Source organism: Urocampus carinirostris, chromosome 3, assembly GCF_059441175.1.
Source record: "Urocampus carinirostris isolate Australia breed hairy pipefish chromosome 3, RoL_Ucar_1.0, whole genome shotgun sequence".
Classification (NCBI taxonomy): Eukaryota; Metazoa; Chordata; class Actinopteri; order Syngnathiformes; family Syngnathidae; genus Urocampus; species Urocampus carinirostris.
The window spans coordinates 56,079,566-56,099,039 of NC_142351.1; the positions used below are offsets into that span (position 1 = coordinate 56,079,566).

Consider the following 19,474-nt stretch of genomic DNA (forward strand, 5'->3'; position numbering starts at 1 on the left):
CACAACATCCATAACAATTTGCCCCTGGAGAGAACCGCAGCATTTCAACGCGATCCATTCAAACACTCAAACGAAATGTGCATGCAGTCGCGTTGCTCTAATTGTGCTTGAGATCGGCAGAAAGGGAATGGCCGTGTTCTCACTTAACACAAAATGATTATTCGTCATTATAAACCAAGGTCCAGGGAAAAAAAAGCGATTTGTTGCATCAAGATGAACTCAACATAAAATCTTATGGCTGAAAAATGTGGTGGGACAAATTTTAAACTTTCTTTGTAAAATGATCTTTTTCTGCTAACAGACAGTTAGCAGGTAAAAGCAGAAGTTAAATTGCAGTTACATTTTTGAATCACTTTAGTGAAACAAGATTAATGACAGGTAAAAAAAGTTTGAAATATATTAAAAGTGGGGTCTATTGGACCTTTGCACACATGTGAAACAACCAGATGATAACACCATGACGGACGGTAGTAACCCGTAGTAATGAGAGGACGAGCCCAGTGAACAATGGACAGCAATAACAAAAACAGCTATACTATTCAACACCATTGGCAATAACTAGTCTAACGAACACTGTGCAGTTGTCAGGGGAGGTGGCTCACCTTGTCGGAAAGCACAAAGGGCATTATTTAGAGAAACTGAGAATAGCATTAGCAATGCTAGCTACCGAGCCTATAGTCTGACATATTCACACATTTAAGAAAATCCTGACTTCAGTCCGTGCGATTTGTACCACTTTATTGTACATGGAGTATCCCCATACAGCGGTGCTGACCTAAAAGCTTATAAAGTCTGGATGCCTACCAGTTATTCTTAGCTGGTACGTGTTGCTGTGCACCGTATTGCTGACAGCATCTCCTCGCTCCATCGTTGCTAAAACGACTTTGTATCTTAATTTTTGGGGAATGTGGAAAATATTTACTTTCAAATTGTATGTTGACTTTTTCCTTTCTGACTTTTTTTCTCATTTATTTCCGTTGATAATTTGGCATTGGGGCATAATAAGCTTTATGGTAGAGCACATAGCAGTTGTCAGTACATTTGATACTCGGAAGAATACTGTTTTGAATCAATGGTTAATTGCAATAAAAGGAAGTCATTAATGTAGTAAGAAATGGCAACGGTAAGACACTAACATAGCTAGTTAGCACTAGCTAACTTATTATATTGAGTGTGTTTGACGTGACTCATACTTAATCAAAAATTGCTAAGAAATACATCAGACGTACCTTGTAAAAAACGTTCACTGCAAATCCAGGAATACTTGAGGGCTTTCAACCTGTTAGGGTTGTCCCTCTGTTTGACTGCAGATGAAAATTGCAGTCTTCTGACGATAGAAAGGGATAGTCAAGTCAAGTCAAGTCATTTTTATTTGTATAGCCCTTAATCACAATTAGTCTCTAAGGGCTGCACAAGTTATTACACATAATAAGTTTAGGTTACTCGTATGCTATAGAGTAGAAGTGAGTTTTAAGCCTAGATTTAAACATTTCCACCGAGGTTGCAGATCGGATCTCAGGGGGAAGAGCATTCCACAACACCGGTGCCCGGATGGAGAACGCTCTCGAACCAGCGGAACACTTCTTGGCTCTTGGGATCACCAGGAGACCGGCGCTCTCGGAACGAAGGCTTCGGGCCGGGACATAGGGGGAGATGAGATCTGAAAGATATGAGGGGGAAAGTCCATGTATGATTTTGTATAGTATTAGGAGAACCTTAAAATCGCATCTTAGGCTAACAGGGAGCCAATGCAGGTTAGCCAAAATTGGGGTGATGTGATCGTACTTTTTTGTCCTTGTTAGAAGCCTCGCTGCAGCATTTTGTACCAGCTGAAGACTCTTGAGTCTGTTCATCGGAAGACCGGAAAGTAGTGCATTACAGTAGTCGAGACGGGAGGTAACAAACGCGTGAATTATGATTTCCGCATCCGACTGAGAAAGTATAGGACGAATTTTAGCAATGTTACGGAGATGGAAGAAAGCGGTTCTAGTAATTTTCTTCACATGTGTTTGAAAGGACAGATCGGGGTCGAAAATGACACCTAAATTTTTAAGTGAGTCGCTCTGTGTGATGTGGCAATTGTCTATGTTCACAGCGGTTTTAGAGAATAAGTCACGGGACTTAGATGGACCAATAACTAACATTTCAGTCTTTTCAGAGTTAAGACGCAGGAAATTGAGTGACATCCACTCTTTTATCTCAGTGAGGCAGGCCTCCAAATTTCCACAGTTTAGTGTGGCAGATTCCTCCATCGGGAGATAGAGTTGAGTGTCATCTGCGTAGCAATGGAAACTGATATTATACTTGTGAATAATATCACCTAGTGGAAGCATATAAATGCTGAAGAGAAGGGGGCCAAGCACTGAACCCTGCAGAACACCACAAGTAACACTAAATGGCTCAGATGTCAATTCGCCATATTTAACGCAGTGTGTCCTATCTGAGAGGTAGGATCTGAACCATAATAGGACGTTTCCTGAGAGACCAATCCATTTTTCCAACCGTTCTAGCAAGATATTATGGTCCACTGTGTCAAATGCAGCACTAAGGTCCAGCAGCAGCAAAAGTGATGATGCGCCCGAGTCCATTGCCCGTAGGAGATCATTGGTTACCTTAATCAGAGCTGTCTCAGTAGAGTGGTTAGCCCTGAATCCTGATTGCATTGATTCAAAGAGATTGTTCTCGGACATGAAATCATTCAGCTGCTGTGCCACTACTTTTTCAAGTATTTTAGAAAGAAACGTTAGGTTTGACACAGGTCTATAATTACATAAGTTTTCTGGATCAAGGTTGGGTCGTTTCAGTGTGGGTTTAATGACGGCGGGCTTAAAAGCAGCTGGAACTACACCTGAGGAGAGTGATATGTTTAAAATATTTAGAACCGAAGGTGCAAGAACGCCAAAGAGACCTTTAATAAGTGAACCTGGAAGTGGGTCGAACTGGCAAGTCGTCGGTTTGGCCGTATTCACCATCTGCTTAAGATTATCGAGTGACAGTTCACTAAAACGGGACAAAATACCTGGACAGCCACCATGTCGTGCATCTATAGATTTGAGTGCTTTAGTATGTGTTGAATTAATACTGTCTTTAGCAATTTCTTCCTGTATGCTTTGGATCTTCTTAGTAAAGAAGACCATTATGTCGTGGGCAGAATGAGTGGAGGTATCTGGGATAGTCTGTTGCCTTGTGAGCGATGCTACAGTGTCGAAAAGGACCTTGGGATTGTTCTTTTGTGACGCAATCACCTTCGAAAGGTAGGCTGATTTTGCCGAGGCCAGGGCCGCTTTATACTTCAACAAACTATCACACCAGATTTGATGGAAAACTTCAAGCTTAGTAGCGTGCCATTTTCTTTCAGATTTCCTGCATTCTCGTTTAAGGGATCTAGTTTCATCATTAAACCAAGGTGTGCGTCTTTTAGGTCGTGATTTATGCCAGATGGGCGCTACTGAATCCAGGGCATTGGCCAGGGTAGCGTTGAATTCATTTAGGAGTGGTTCGATGGAGCCTATGTAGGAAGGAAAGGACGCAACTGCTCCTGGAAGAATATTGGAGAGCTCAGAAACTGTGCCCGTGCTTATATTGCGTCCGGTGAATCCTACAGTTTTTTTGGTACTACATTTAGCTAGCACCTCAAATGTAACTAAATAATGATCCGAGATAACTGTAGTACATGATAGCACCGCCATGTTTGAGGTTGAAACTCCTCGGGTCAGAACCAAGTCGAGCGTGTTTCCATCTTTATGGGTTGGCAAATCAACCAGTTGATTAAAACCAAAAGCATCAATTATAGACTGAAACGCAATAGTAAGTGAACTGAGTGGGGAGTTCATATGAATGTTAAAGTCCCCCATGATTATAATTTTGTCTGCATAGGTTACTAGTTCAGACAAAAGTTCAGCAAATTCGTCTAAGAAAGTTGTGTATGGTCCTGGTGCGCGATAGATAGTTATCACATAGATTGACAATGGAGAGGACCTCATAACAAGAGCCTCGAACGACTTGTGATTATTAGAGGTACGAGGAGTAAATTTGAGCGTTTTTTCAGAAATGAGCGCGACACCGCCACCCTTTTTCAACGTGCGTGCTGTATGGCTACTCTCGTAATCTGGGGGAGAAGCATAATTTAGCGCTAAATACTCATCCGGGCGTAACCAAGTTTCACAAAGACCGATACAGTTAAGTTTATAATCACGAATAATATTATCTACAAGTAAAGCTTTAGGAGCGAGCGATCTAACATTCAAAAGACCAAATTTTAGCTTTGAATCATTTAACTTAGCTGTAGTCTTTGTTGAGATCGTCACGAGATGCCGTTCGTGTGCGTTGGGCTTCAGGTGTCGGTGGACTCGCAGAATCGACGAAGAAATGATGGTTGGATTAGACAGATCTTCATGTCGTTGCTCCTTCAACTTCACACGCTTCCCTGCACGACATCCTCGTTTCTGTTTTCTATCTTTTCGCCGTCTTCGTCTCCGATTTTTATTTTTCTTCGGTGGAGCGGGAAAGCAGGGCGAACCCGAGTCCCTTTGGAGCTCATTCGGGATGTCGTGGGTGGTATAGAAAGTGCCCGAAAAGTCGAAATTTAGACACCCACCCAGTCGGATGAGCTCCTCCCGGCTGTAGGTCTTATTGGCCACGCATGTATCCAAAAAGGAAAGCAGGAGGACAGTGGTAAATAGTAGGATAGCCGGATAGCAACTAGCCGCTACGTAAACACGCGCCGCCATGTTGGAAACCGGAACCGGAAGATACAATTCCAAATCGGGCTTAGAAGCTTGCCCACCCTACAGGAGTTAATCACTATGGTTAAAAGTGGTGTTTATAGTCCTCTGTCGTGGTAATTGGTATTCAATTCACTCAAGAACCGTGCACTCAAGTGCTTATTTCTGTCCGTCATGGCGCTCATTCTGCCAGAGAAAGCAATGTGATATCATGTGCAAAGGGTCAAAGGTTTTCAGTATTCTTAAAACGTTTAGAATTATTTTCTCTATTAAGTATGTGTTAACGATGCACTACTGAGTTACATTTTCTTTTTTTCCCTCATGCCCTGACTCTTACCTTTACTGCTTGGGCGCCCCTGAGAAAGAGAGAGAGAGAGAGAGAGAGAGAGAGAGAGAGAGAGAGAGAGAGAGAGAGAGAAACTTGATAAACGCACTTGTATGATTCTCAATCGCATATGTAAATCATATATTATTTATATATATATATATATATATATATATATATATATATATATATATATATATATATATATATATATATATATATATATATATTTAAATGTGGCTCTGCAAAATATATTATTTGCACCTGTCAGAACCAGAACAAATGGTAGACCCAATCGCGTAACGTTTCACTCAAAAGTTTATTGGGATGTCGAGAAAACAAACGCCCGCGATCCAGTGCTCGCTGGAGACGGGAAGCAAGCAGCTCACGGGATCGGAGCGTGATCGGAATGCGGAAGTGACTTTGCCGGAGCGGGAGATCGGAGCGTGATCAAATAGGCAAAATGGGTCGATAGCCGGAGCGAGAGATCAGAGCGTGGTCGGTGGTCAAAAACGAGTCAATAGTCGGAGACAAACGGAAAAACAGGAACAGACAATTAGGATACGGATGAAGATGGGACCGACGGGAACCACAATAAAAGTGCTTGCCTTGCGCATCCAGAGGTTCGCTGACGGACTGACCAGGCTTAACTGCAGCACTAAGTTTAAATAGGAGGTGAATCAATCAGGCAATAAGCAGCAGCTGGCACCAAACGAGCGGGCACAGGTGAGGGCAATGAGTAATCATGACAGCACCACATTTCTTCTTTTAATGGTACTAGATGCATTGGGAAATTGGCTTTGAAAGTCCTTCAAAAGTTTTTGAATTTGGCAATGAAAAAGGTGTGTGAACCATAATCTTGCTTGCATGGTTGATTTTTTTTCCTTCTCTAACTCAGGAGACCCCGCCGGGACCCCTGAGCTACTCTGTGGCAACCTGCCAAGAAGGTCTGTGTCTCCTGGACCCCCTCAAGGCAGAGAAGAGCCAAAATGTCAGCTGGACCCTCTACACCGGGATCTCCAACCTTCTTCAAGCTGAGAGCTACCTTTTGTTACTTATTAGCGCACACGCATGGAGTAATTGAAAAAAAACAAAAACTTTTGTCATAAAGATTGGCTTCTGTTTTCATATTTTACCGTTTTCAACCTCATATTTGTTATTACTTTTGTTTTTCGCCACTTAATAGTTGTTTTACGTCAATAAGACTGTGTACTTTTTTTCCTGGTTTAAATTACAAAAAAATGCAAGTTGATTCGGTAATACTGAATGGTTTGCACGTCAAATAAGTCAAATAAGGATTTTTTCTTGATAAACAATTTTTCAAGTGATATTTCTTGTTTCATTGGCTGATGATTTTGCTGATTATAATTTTACAGTATATTTTTTGAATTGTGTTCATCAAAATAGGAAAATGCGGTTCCCATTTCAAATTGAACTATTCGTTTCAAATAGAACACACTTTTTACACTCACACTTGAAATACAAACACGTGTCCAAGTTGCATTTGTCTTGTTTTACAAAATACATGTGTGTTGTGTATTACCATATCAACATATGAAATACTTTATTACATCGATAATATTTTTGAAAACGTTCTCGACAACCATTACTCTGATTTTAAAATATTATTCTTATCCACAGCAGCAGACAGATTGCATTACATATGCATAGGATTACAATGGCCCTCATCTCATTCAGTAACACAACATATAAATATATTTTCAAAAGCATTGTTCTTAAGTTCCTAAACCTAAATATACTCTTTTTTGTGTGATTTATTTTTAATGAAACTATTCCAAAAGGTTTGGCAAAGCTCATCCGTAAGCACCAAGCGTCTGGGAATGATATCCCTATGAAAAATCACCATAGATGGCAGGAGTAGCTTTGATCATTCCTTATTCCACAAATCAAGGGAGCCCCCATTTTCTAGTGTTTCTTTCTGTATCCAGCGATTGAAGAGTGTAAGCGGCCCCATATGGCAAGTAGGTAGTGAGACAGTGTGTAAAAGAGGCAAATATATGGATAAATACAGACAGCGCTTTTTTTCTGTCTAAAAAGGTAACCTAGTCCCTTCTTTATCGCCAGGGCCAAGAGGGATGAGATTTTGTGGACGTCTGCAGGAACGCCATTGCCATGGTGACCGAAATTGTGTGATTATGTCACCAGAAACATCAGAGGCTGAAAACTTCTTGCAAATTGTATGCATTGCTCATGGATATGTTCAGTGTTCTTGCAATACAATGTTATTTTGCAAGCAAAGTGTCCTTGTGTTTACAGAAAGAATTGATTAGATCAGGGTTTTTTTTTTTTAATGATCAATTTTAGTGCCTGTGCGGTCTAGTAAAAGCAATCTTTCATATGAATTTACTTTTACTGGAGATGCAACAGCACCAACTGGTGGTGTCGCGTTGGATTTCTTCAATTTAAAAAAGGCCCTTGGCTCAGTAAAGGTTGAAAAACACTGGTTTAGATATTGAAGGCATCACAAACGAAAAAAAAACCCAGTTATTTCGGAAACAAGTATTTTCAAAAAGTTAGCAATGCTTATTTGTTAGTCACTAAACAATGGTAAAATCTAGATATGTTTTTTTCTAATAAAAAGGATGTGGGATAAAGCTTTCTTTCAATGTATCTAATGCCTATATCGTTACGGAACAACGTTTTTTCTAGGCCTTAAAAATAAGTCAAAATGACAAAATTGCCTGGCTCCAGTTTGAGAGAAACATCTGGCATGGAATCAGGTCATTTTCAGTCAAAAAAGAGTTTCTATCGGCCGGTAAAACAACTAAAAAAACGTTTGTAAAATAAAAATAAAGAGATTGTATCCATCATGTGTTGGTAACCTGGATTGTTTTTCATCTGAAAAAAAAATTCTAGCAAAAGGGAAAGCAGATAACTTAGAATCAGCAGAAAGAAGAAACGTGTAATTAGCTGCGTTGTCATTCATCTAAAATCAAATGCATAATTCAAACACAGAATTAGAAAAGACGAACCAGCTCTCCAAACAGCATCCTACACTGCAATTATAATAATGGCTGCGAGGATTCGGTCTGACTAAATGTGTTCATCTGTGAGATTTTAGCGATGGTTCAGCTCACTTCAGTCCCCGTCAGGCAGAACAAATGCACAAAAGCTCACAAAAGCCGCATCAGGGACGCCAAGTGGACCGAGAAAACGCGCTCACAACTTAACGCAAACTGCTTTCTCCATTTTTGAGCAGTAAAATAAGCCACCTGCAATGGATTTAAATATTTGAATTAAAATTCCTGCGCCAGACATTTCAAAGGATGTTTGATCACTTAAATGGGTAGTCCCCAAACTACATACTGCCCGCCTCCACATTTTATCCGGCACCCTGATAAATACCAGAGAGCATTTGGATGCACTTTTTTTGGCTACCTAAAAAATGACTTAAAGTCTGGGTGCATCTTTCTGGTGTTGATAAGATTCAAACCCAGGTCGCTGCAGTGGTAGAACTAAACTCTTACTGCTGGACTACCAGGGATAAAGATGACTCACGAAAAGACAATTAATTGGGTTTTACATCATTATCAGACCATATTGATTGCAACATAGCGAATGAGTGGTTACCGCGTCCGCGGCACAGTTCTGAGGTCATGGGATCAAATCTAGCTACCAGCCTTCCTGTGCAGAGTGTGCATGTTCTCTGCTTGCTTGCGTGGGTTTCTTCCTGGCACTCCGGTTTCCTCCCACAATCTAAAGACATGCACGTCAGGTTAATTAGCTACTAAAATTAAGTGTGAATGAGGGAGTGAGTTGTCTCTGTGTGCCCTGCGACTGGCTGGCAACCAATTCAAGGCGTCCACTGCCCGAAGAAAGCTGGTATGGCCTCCAGCACCCCCGCGACCCTACTGAGGATAAGCGGTATAATGGATATATATATATATATATATATATAGTGGCGCAGTGGTTAGCGCGTGTGCGGCACAGTTCTGAGGTCATGAGATCGAACTTTCCTGTGTGGAGTTTGCATGTTCTCCCCGTGAAAAAGCTGGGATGGGCTCCGGTAGCCCCGCGACTCTACTGACGATAAGTGGTGCAGATAACAAATGGATGGACTAATAGATGGATATTAATATAACAAGATTTTCTTAAAGTACGAGTCACTAGTGATAATATTATGTGTTTGAAATGTTATTTCCTTGTTTTCTAATTTTCCTTTGTGGGGTAAAGCACTGTTTTCTTGTTTTAATTTTAATATGTGTGAAAATGTCTCCCCTGCAAGAAAAAAATAACAGTGGTGGGCACTTAAAAGCTTCGGCTTCAGCCTAATCTCTTTGTGCAGATGTTTCTCTCTAATATTATAGTTTTGTTCAGCTGGTTTCGAGCAAATGTTTTGTTGTTCCTTTTTGTTTATTAGTGGTGTGTGCTGTTTTTTGGGAGACAGCTGTGCTTAAATACACTTAATTCATTCATTCATTCATTCACTCATTCATCTTTAGTCAGGGAACCAGATACAAATGTTTTGTTGTGTATTTCACATGGTGCAATGCCAATGTAATTGTCACTTAAATGCTTAGAAAAGAATAGGAAGATAGTATTTATTTTAATTGAAATATATTAATCACATAAGACAATTAACATTTGTTTCTGGTAACATGACTAAAAATAGTATTATAATGAGATCAAATGTACTGCCTTTACGCAAGTTATATATACCACTGGGCACAGTGCTCTGACAACTATGCTGATCTTGGACCTGTTAAGACTGTGCCTGGCACAAAGGAAATGTGATGTTCAATGGACTTTCTTTTCTGTGAATAACCCACAGATTGTTTTTGGTTAGTTTATTATTTCACAAACAGTATTATTAGTTAATATTTGACATTTGTTCTGTGAAAAATCCATGAGGGTTATTTGATTGAGGCTTTGTGTAAAACAATATTTTTTAACATTTAGGCACTCTTGTAATCGTCGCAGTTTATCTTTTACAACTGACCCCAGCCCCTGTCTAGAGAAATGAAAGTTACGTGGCCCTGACTTACACTAACTACATTAACAAAAGGCAACCTTTTTCTTTACCTTTTTTTTTTGCACCTGGAATGTAAAATAGCGAGCTTATTTATCGACATCATGTGGCAATGTATGGTAACTACATCTAAAAAAATACACGATTTAATGACAAAACAATTTTGCTTTCGCTTTTATTTAATGATTAGTAACTAAATATAATACCTGCATAACTTGTAAAACTTGAAATAGAAAAATACGATTTAAAAAAAGAATATTAGGAGAAGTCTGGTAGATCTATCTACAAAGTGATTTTTGGAGACTGGCCTAAATTCTAAGTGCGCATCAGGACAAATGTGCAATGACATGCACATGTGTAGGTAACAAATGAGGAAAAAGAAAAATCTGGAATAAGAATAAAAAAAAGCACAGGATACAAAATCGGAAGAAGATATGGAAGTTTTGTTTGATGTCATGCTAATTGTAATGGGACACTAATATTTGACCACTAAATATGTGCTGGATTGTGTGATGCAACTGAAAACGAGTGCTACAAAGCACAAAGAAGAATACAAACTAGAAAGACTAAAAAGAGACCAAATTGCACAATTTCTCTCTCTTTTTCCCCCAGCATTTTACAATATTAGGGGTTTTGGGGGGTACTGTACCTGTAGCAGCAAGATGGCAGACAAGCATGTAAGTTACTCTTACATGTGAGCCACATCTTGTGTAATATAAAAAGAATTTCATGACCCACAAGTAATTCAAAAATGCAGGATTATACAAAGTTTATGTGTTTTTGCTTATTATTTAAAATAATATAATTTTATTAATTTAGGAAGTTATTTTACAGCAAGGAGACACTAGAAGTAACACAAATTCCCTTTAAAGGGACAGTGTGTAATATTTGATCACTACATGTTGCAGCACTGTGTAGTGAAACAAACAAAAAAAACGAGTGCTAAAACCATGAGGAAAAATACAAACTCAAAGTGCCAAAAATGCAAATTTTCTTTCTTATATTTTTGCCCTGGTTTTGGTGAATGAAAGAGAAAAAAGAAAAGGAAAATATTAAGGTAAAGGGGGAAATTGAAAATAGAAGAAACCGGAAAAAAACAGAAAATATAAAAGAGAAAGGAGAAATAAGAAAAAAAGGAAAAAAAGGAAACCGATAAAAAAATTACAACAGGAAGAGAAAGAAGAAATACCAAAATTGAAATTGAAATTTAAAAAAAAGAAAGATGACAAATGGAAAAAGAGGAAAGATATGAAGAAAAAAGTAAATCTAAGAGGAAAGAAATGAAGAAAATGAGACAAAAAAAGAAAAAAAGTGAGAGTGAAAAGAATAAAAGAAAGATGACATATTGAAAAAAGTCCAGAAATAAAGTAAAAATAAAAACGATGAATTAAAAAAACAATAAGAAAAAAAGAACCAAGGGAAAAAAAAAAAGTAGAAAAAGTATGTTTTTTAGGGGTACACATAGCTTCCACATGGCTGTCAAATATTATAGCTGTAAGTGATCCTAATAGTATGTTGACGAATTACAAATTTCTCCACCTACTAGTATTTTAATTAAATGCACATTTATATCATTGTTTATGTTTTTCTTTTTGCTTATGATTCCAATCAATATGGTTTTTTTTTAAGTTACTGATGTTTTAGCCACAAGGAGGCGATAAATAATAAACACTGTCCCTTTAAGAGGAAAACATAATTACTGGACTTGCATACAGTACTTGATTCACATTCCATGCCTACAGGTGGCGGTAATGCTTCAACAGGGTACTTTCCAACCGTTACCAAACACCAAACGAAGAATAAGAAGAAAACAGGAAGAGTTAAGACTTTTTAATGTCGCAATCTGACAGGGATAGAAATATCTTTCTCGTTGTTTTTGTTTTTTTTTTAATAATTCTAGTTTGTAGTAATAGAGAACTGAAATTAGTCACTAATGTTTGTAATTATGGATTCACGTTATGAAATTGTTGTGGTTACGGTGTGTTGTGTGCCGGGTACCGCCTTGTCATGACCTGCCTGAGCCCCTACTAATCGGTCCACTTAGTTGCTAGTCGTCATGGAGGAGCGAAAGCTAAAGAGAAAGAATCCTCGGTCGTCCACGACACCGGCGGTGGCGACTACGGTGACTGTGGCAACTGCGACTCCTACAAGCGCTTCTGTTCGGAAAGTCAGTTCTTCAACTGGGGGGAAACATGTCAGTTGCAGCCATGCCACAGGCCCGCATTCCAGCCAGAAAAGCAAGAATAGAAGGTATGCGGGATAATGCGGCACAAATCACGTTGTAGTATTTAAATTGTAAAATGTTTAAAAGTGTAATTAAAGACAAATGATTCCTAATAATATATGATAAGAACGATCAGTATTCTAAGCAGGACATTTGTATTACTGCAATGCCTCAGTTATCACTGTCAATTGGGACAGAAACACCCCATGATACGCAGAAATTCCCCAAGTAGTACCCATGCATGACAGAAATTTTCTCACTTGGCCCCTGCTCTCAACAATGGTTTTCTGAGGATAATGGTTTGCGTTCAAATCATGGTGGCGGACCCCCAACGACACTTAGGCGGCCTTAACTGAACTCTGTATTCGTCAACCGGGGTTAATAGGTCATGGCCGCACCTGTGCTGTTCATTTCAGGCAAAAATAATGGGTAATAAGTGAGCCACCATGGTTAACATAAATTTTCCCTTTTTGGCCTCAGCTCTCGGGAATACCGTAAATTCCGGACTATAGAGCGCACCTGATTATAAGCCGCACCCACCACATTATAAAAGGATAACAAGCCGCACCCACCACATTATAAGAGGATAACTGCTTTTGTACTTACACAAGCCGCATCTGTATATAAGCCGCATGCGCCCACATTAAAACATGAAACACAATTGCATAACTGGGGTTTTTAAGGGTTATTGTTCTATCTTCGTTATTCATTATCCGTTATCGGTCAGTTCATAATACGCTACAAAGCCTAGGAGCCGGGCCACTTACTCTCAGCCAAAAGGCCAAGCTAAGGTCCTAGCCCTAAAGCCTTGCTGCGATCATTGCGAATGCACCGTTCCCGGAGGTACTGCAATACCGGGCCGATGCGTGGAGTGGACAGAGCAAGCTCTTATTCCATCTCCGGATTGCAAAAATGTCCTTCATTAAAGTCCACAGTCCAAAAATCACAGCCAAATGCATCATTTCCAGAGGTACTGCAATACCAGGCCAATTGCATAACTAACCCAAACCCTACTTTGATTCCCGCGAACCACAGCCATCAAAATGAACGGAAAATGATACCGGTAGTTAAGATTTTATGCAGACTTGCAGAGTCCAAGTCCCGTTAAAAGTAATCCAAGGAAAAAACGTGTATATTTCCAAAGGTAAGGGTGGGAAAAATATATATCCACTATTGTCTGCCGTGTCCACAAACACTCACCTTTACCGGTCCCCACTTCCCATCATGCACCGCGTCTGTTACGCCCTTTTTTTTAATTGGTCAGTGCAAGGCTTATCAGATTAAGTGTCCAAAATAAATACAAATAAATACATTACAAAAATATACAGTTGCAAATACATATTATACATGGTTACACATATTTACAAAGAAAGACGGTACACCAAGAGAGTTTTCAAAGCTTAGCTTATACTAATATTATAATTTTCATCCCAAACCGTGCCTGTGAACGGTAGCAAAACGCTACTAAGAACACGCTCGCATTACAGTTAACGGGCCTGTTAAAAAAAACATACCGCACAATTAGAAATTACGGTAAACCGTTCTCATCTTCCTCCCTATAACTATCGTCTTCAAAGTTGTCCTCCTTTAGTATGGGGAAGAGACTTTGCCATATAGACGGCGTCTCACGCTCCCTTAATCAAAAACACGCTAGCAACACGCTCGCAAGGCAGTTTGCGTGCAGTAGCTCTGTTTCCTTCTTTATCGGACTGCTCGATTGCGTTTAGCTTGTAAGCTGCGTCATGTGCCTTGAACTCGCGCGCCGATGGCGGCTGTTAGAAAATTTACATAAATTGGCCGCATCATTGAATAAGCCGCAGGGTTGAATGTTGGGGAAAAAGTAGCGGCTTATAGTCCGGAATTTACGGTAGTTGTCATGGGATAATGGATCGCATCCAAAACTGCCCTTAATTTGGCGGGCCACAATGACATGCTTCAGCGGCCTATGCCGGAAAAATGTACCCTGCTCCCGCCTACTTTCAGCCCTAGTCGACTGGCTCGGATGAATTGCGGGTGCACGGGGCTAATTTTAGAGGAAGAACGGACCAAAGCAGCCGCCACACAGGACACACATTTTCTCTCTCATCCCCCACTCTCATCAAAAGTTGACGGGGGATAATGGATAACGGCTAAAACAGTTTTGTTCGTTATAGGCGGGTCACAACGGCAAGCTGAAACATCCCTAACTGGGACAAAAAATGCTCTCAACCATAGTCGTGCGGAGAAAAATCTCAGCCACAACTGCGCATTTAATTTTAGACTGGGCAAAACGGCACACCTCCCATTGAAAGTGCAGTCTGCTGATCGGCATTTTCAGCAATATGGGATTTGGTATAATGGATTAAGATTGCACAAATGCACTTCATTTTAGGCAAAAGTACAGCGACTGCAAAAAAAGCGTCGCAAGGCCCGACAAAAGTGCGCTCTGCTGATCCTTGCTTGCAGCAATTTTGGGTCCGAAATATTGTATTGCGGCCACATGAGTATAGTTTACTCTATGCTAGACAGAAGGACTACAAGTGTTGCCTGGTCCGACTATATTGTGCTTTGCGGTCTTTTCCTCACAGCAATATGCCATTAGGGCGTATGGATGGCAAATATGTTTCAACCTGCTATGCACTGAGGTCGCCAAGTAGCAAGGGATTACAGTGTTACTGTATTTATAGAATACAAATTATTAAGCAAAATTAGAGCAAGGGATTACAGTATTACCACATTTAAAGAATACAGGTTATTCATCAAGCTCCACCTGTTTTTTTTCCTTTTCATTCTCCTGGCAAGGCCATTTTGAGAACGTTCTTTTGAAAATATTATTTCGACTTTGTTATGCCAGAAGCTCGGAGGATTGTTGCTTGTATTCAAAACAAACACAGTGTAGTCATTTTGAGATTTTGTGCCCTAGTGATAATGACATCTATTGGGCTCGGCCCATGACTAATCATGGTACACTAGCCTTTTGGGAAAAAAAAGAAAAGAAAAAAAAACATGTTTAGTGTACAGCTAAGCCTCTGCAACATCGATGTCATCATCCTTTCTTATTGTTCAAAACGGGTAATGTGGATAAAATTGGTAAATTCTGCTTCTAAACTTATTTTAGAAACATAAGGAAGGAGCTGTGTGGTGCTCATGCAACTAGAGCAAAGTAATATAATTTGGTTACACTGTCACACAAATTGTATTTAAAGTGTTTCTCTTTTGCTTTTATAACGCAAACAAAGCTGCAAAGTAAATGTGGAAACAAATCCAAAGATCCAGTAACTTTAATTTGGATGTTAATATGAAGCTGTTTGTCTTTTTAAATGGTTGAATTTTTCGATAAAAACACCAAAGAGTAACTTTTTAATCCTTATCTTTTTGTGTTTGTTTTTGTCCATAGTCACGCAAAGTTGACTCATTTATGAACACTTTGCGTACAGTTTGACTTGCTCTCATGAAATGTTGTTTTCAAGCAGGGCAGTTCGCGACAAATCAAAATATCAGATGGGTTCCGGTGTTCGCCCCAGTCCTAATCAAAACCAGGCGGCACCCATTATCCAGCACTCATTCTTGACGGACGTCTCTGACGTGCAAGAAATGGAGAATGGACTGCTCAGCCTTCTCAACGACTTCCACTCAGGGAAATTGCAAGCATTTGGTTAGTTGAATTGAGAGTTTGCTCTACCTATCCCTTTATAGTCTAGTAGACACTCAAAATAAGGAGAAAAGATGTCAATGAATTTCGAGCTTGCAAATAGAATAGTTGAGGACTGCACAAAAACCCCCAAGATGCAAATATTTGAATCTCCCCTTAGCCCTTCTTTTTATTAAATATCCTTGGTTACAAAAAGCAGATCAACCCTGAAGTATGCACAAATCAAAGAACAGGAACACGATTGCCCAATGTGACAATGGTGTAAACGATAGTAAAAAAATAACCACAGTGAGCCAAAATAATTAACAACATTGGGCAACAATAAGTCATAATAACGAACAACCTGGCATCCCAAGCATTTTACAGGTGTCCAATAATAAAAACATCACTACATTCTTCATTGCAAGCAAGCATAATAAACTTAAATCTTCGAAAACATTCTATAATTTACTCATCAACTGCATAAAGAAAGCTCCAACAATCTTTGGTTGGTTTTCTCTTAGGTAGCATTGATCACATTTGCAGTGTGAAGGGAACACAAAACACGAGTACAATTTTAAAATGCTTCATAATTTTAGAGTCAGCCCTTTTTCAGAAAGATTTTCATTGCAGGCCACAGTTCTTCTTATATCTGATTCACTTCAGTGGTTCTTGTTTCCCAAATTAAGTTAATCAAAATGTAGTTGTAGGCTTGAAAAAGTATTTTCTAAGGTGGTTTAGCGGTGTAGTATACACTGAATCGAGGTAGTAAACTGGGAATCATAACTCAGCCAGGTATTTGCACGATTTTACATTGTATTTCTGTGGAATTTTCCGTCCTAGGTAATGAGTGTTCAATTGGCCAAATGGAGCATGTGCGCGAGATGCAGGAGAAATTGGCTGGCTTACATTTTGACCTGTACGGCGAGGAGGAGGAGATGCAAGAGGATCAGAGAAAAACAGCCCGGGACAAAAATATGGACAGGTTACTTCTGAATGTAAGACCTCTGTAAACGAATAGTCCCTGTGCTCTACTAAGCTTGTTATTTTAACAATGTTTTACTGAATAGCGATTTTTTTGTTGTTGTTGACAGTACTGAATAGATGTTTTATTGCATGGTTTCTTTTCTGTTTGTTAATGGTTATGCGTATGGTTCTGAAAATTGAGCACTAATTTCAACTTTTCTTTTGCAGCTGGAAGAGTTGAGTTCATCAATGTATCCTTAATACTTGCAAGACTTCACGTTTAACCCTGAATGGTCTTTATTGTGAAAAAATGGGAATACATTGCCGCTGTTTTTTCTCCTTTAACCCACCTTTGCAGCCAAAAACTGAATCTGACCGACAGCCAAGAGATTCTGAGGTCTGCTAGTGTGTGACTCCATCTCTGCCAGCCGTTAAAGGCAAAGTTCTCGTAGCCCATGAGATGCAAAAGCAAAGTTTGATGCACCTCATTCCAGCATATTCTGACTAAATATCAAGATCCCAGTAGTTGGGCACCAGTAGCCCATATTGTTTGGAAGTGATTATCACCAGCATCTGTTTGCTTTTTTTCTGTAGGAAGTTTTACAGTCTAACTAAAGTGATTTGAAAGGACATGGCAATGAATTGTTCTGCTGCAAAACTATATCTCTGTTGCACTTTATGCGTTTAGGCAAACAGATTTTAACATGAAATATATATTGTACCCCTTTCAGCATTAAGAATAAATGGTTTGTGTGTTTAATTTGTTTGCTGCTAAGAGTCCAGTAACCTAATGTTGACTTCTCATGCCTTAATTTTGTTTTGGTTATTTATGCTTTATTGATTTAAATTGATTGTCTTCTGATCCACATTTGAAATTTCACTCAGTATATGATAAGGATGTGTTTTACTTACAACATTGACTTGTTAAAATGCCAATGCTGATATTTGTAATAAATTTTCATTTTGAACTCAAAAAGAGTGACCGGTGTGAATTGTATAGATCCAAGGTGATTATTTTTTGAGGTGAGATTTCCCAGAGTGAATCGGGTGGTTCAATAGCGCCCATAAAACTAAAATCACGTCCTAAAAGACGCACACCTTGGTTTACTGATGAAACTAGAGCCCTTAAAAAAGAATGCAGGAAATGGGAGAGAAAATGGCGCGCTACCAAGCTTGAGGTTTTCCATCAAACCTGGTGTGACAGCTTGTTAAAGTATAAAGCGGCCCTTGCCTCTGCAAAATCGGCCTACCTTTCGAAGGTGATTGCGTCTCAAAAGAACAACCCCAAAGCCCTTTTTGACACTGTAGCATCGCTTACAAGGCAACAGGCTATCGCAGACAGTTCGACACACTCTGCTCAGGACTTAATGGTCTTCTTCACTAAGAAGATTCAATGCATACAGGAAGAAATTGCAAAAGATATTGTTAGTACCACACGTATTAAAGGACTGAAATTTACAGATGCACGACAGGGTGGCTGCCATGGGAAAATGGCCGGTTTTAGTGAACTGTCACTTGATGATCTCAAACAAGTGGTGAATGCGGCCAAACCGACAACTTGCCAGTTCGACCCTCTCCCAGGTTCACTTATTAAAAGTCTTTTTAGCGTCCTTGGGCCTTCAGTTCTAAATATTATAAATACATCTCTCTCCTCAGGTGTAGTTCCAGCAGCTTTTAAGTCCGCCGTTATTAAACCCACACTGAAACGACCCAACCTTGATCCAGAAATATTAAGTAATTACAGACCTGTGTCAAACCTACCTTTCCTCTCTAAAGTACTCGAAAGAGTAGTGGCACAGCAGCTGAATGCTTTCATATCGGAGAATAACCTTTTTGAATCCATGCAATCTGGATTCAGGGCTAACCACTCTACTGAGACAGCTCTGATCAAGGTAACAAATGATCTCCTAATGTCAATGGATTCTGGCGCTTCATCACTTTTGCTGCTACTGGATCTTAGTGCTGCTTTTGACACAGTGCGCCACAATATCCTACTAGAACGGTTGGAAAAATGGATTGGTCTCTCAGGAGCCGTCCTCTCGTGGTTCAAATCTTACCTCTCAGATAGGACGCACTGTGTTAAATATGGTGAAACGACATCTGAGCCCTTTAATGTTACCTGCGGTGTTCCGCAGGGTTCAGTGCTCGGCCCCCTACTTTTCAACATTTACATGCTTCCATTAGGTGATATTATTCGCAAGTACAATATCAGCTTCCACTGCTACGCAGACGACACTCAACTATATCTTCCGTTGGAGGAATCTTCCACACTAAACTGTGGAAATTTGGAGGCCTGTCTCACTGAGATAAAAGAGTGGATGTCACTCAATTTCTTGCGCCTCCCCAACTCTGAAAAGACCGAAATGTTAGTCATTGGTCCTTCTAAATGCCGGGACTTATTCGCAAAAACTGCTGTGAACATTGACAAATGTCACATCACACAGAGTGACTCAGTTAAAAATTTAGGTGTCATATTTGACCCTGATCTATCCTTTGAGATGCATGTAAAGCAAATTACTAGAACTGCCTTCTTCCATCTTCGCAACATTGCTAAAATCCGTTCAATACTGTCTCAGTCTGATGCGGAAACAATAATTCATGCATTTGTTACCTCCCGTCTCGATTACTGCAATGC

At 39.7% G+C, this 19,474-nt stretch overlaps 1 protein-coding gene and 1 pseudogene across 2 annotated transcripts; one reads left to right on the top strand and one right to left on the bottom strand.

The window, feature by feature from the left end:
• The first annotated feature begins 11,827 nt into the window (after nt 1-11,827).
• Nucleotides 11,828-17,599, top strand: ccdc28a (coiled-coil domain containing 28A). Of its 2 annotated transcripts, none has more exons than XM_088332593.1 (5): nt 11,828-12,289; nt 15,713-15,897; nt 16,717-16,871; nt 17,068-17,090; nt 17,198-17,599. In XM_088332593.1, exons 1-5 carry the CDS (start codon nt 12,096-12,098, stop codon nt 17,250-17,252), a joined length of 612 nt encoding a protein of 203 aa, XP_088188719.1. In that variant the 5' UTR covers nt 11,828-12,095; the 3' UTR covers nt 17,253-17,599. The 2 variants fall into 2 exon arrangements, with proteins under 2 accessions (XP_088188719.1, XP_088188720.1); XM_088332594.1 differs by having other exon boundaries at nt 11,830-12,289; nt 15,716-15,897.
• On the bottom strand, nt 13,085-13,207 carry LOC148370190 (U2 spliceosomal RNA; annotated as a pseudogene).
• Nucleotides 17,600-19,474: the final 1,875 nt, after the last annotated feature.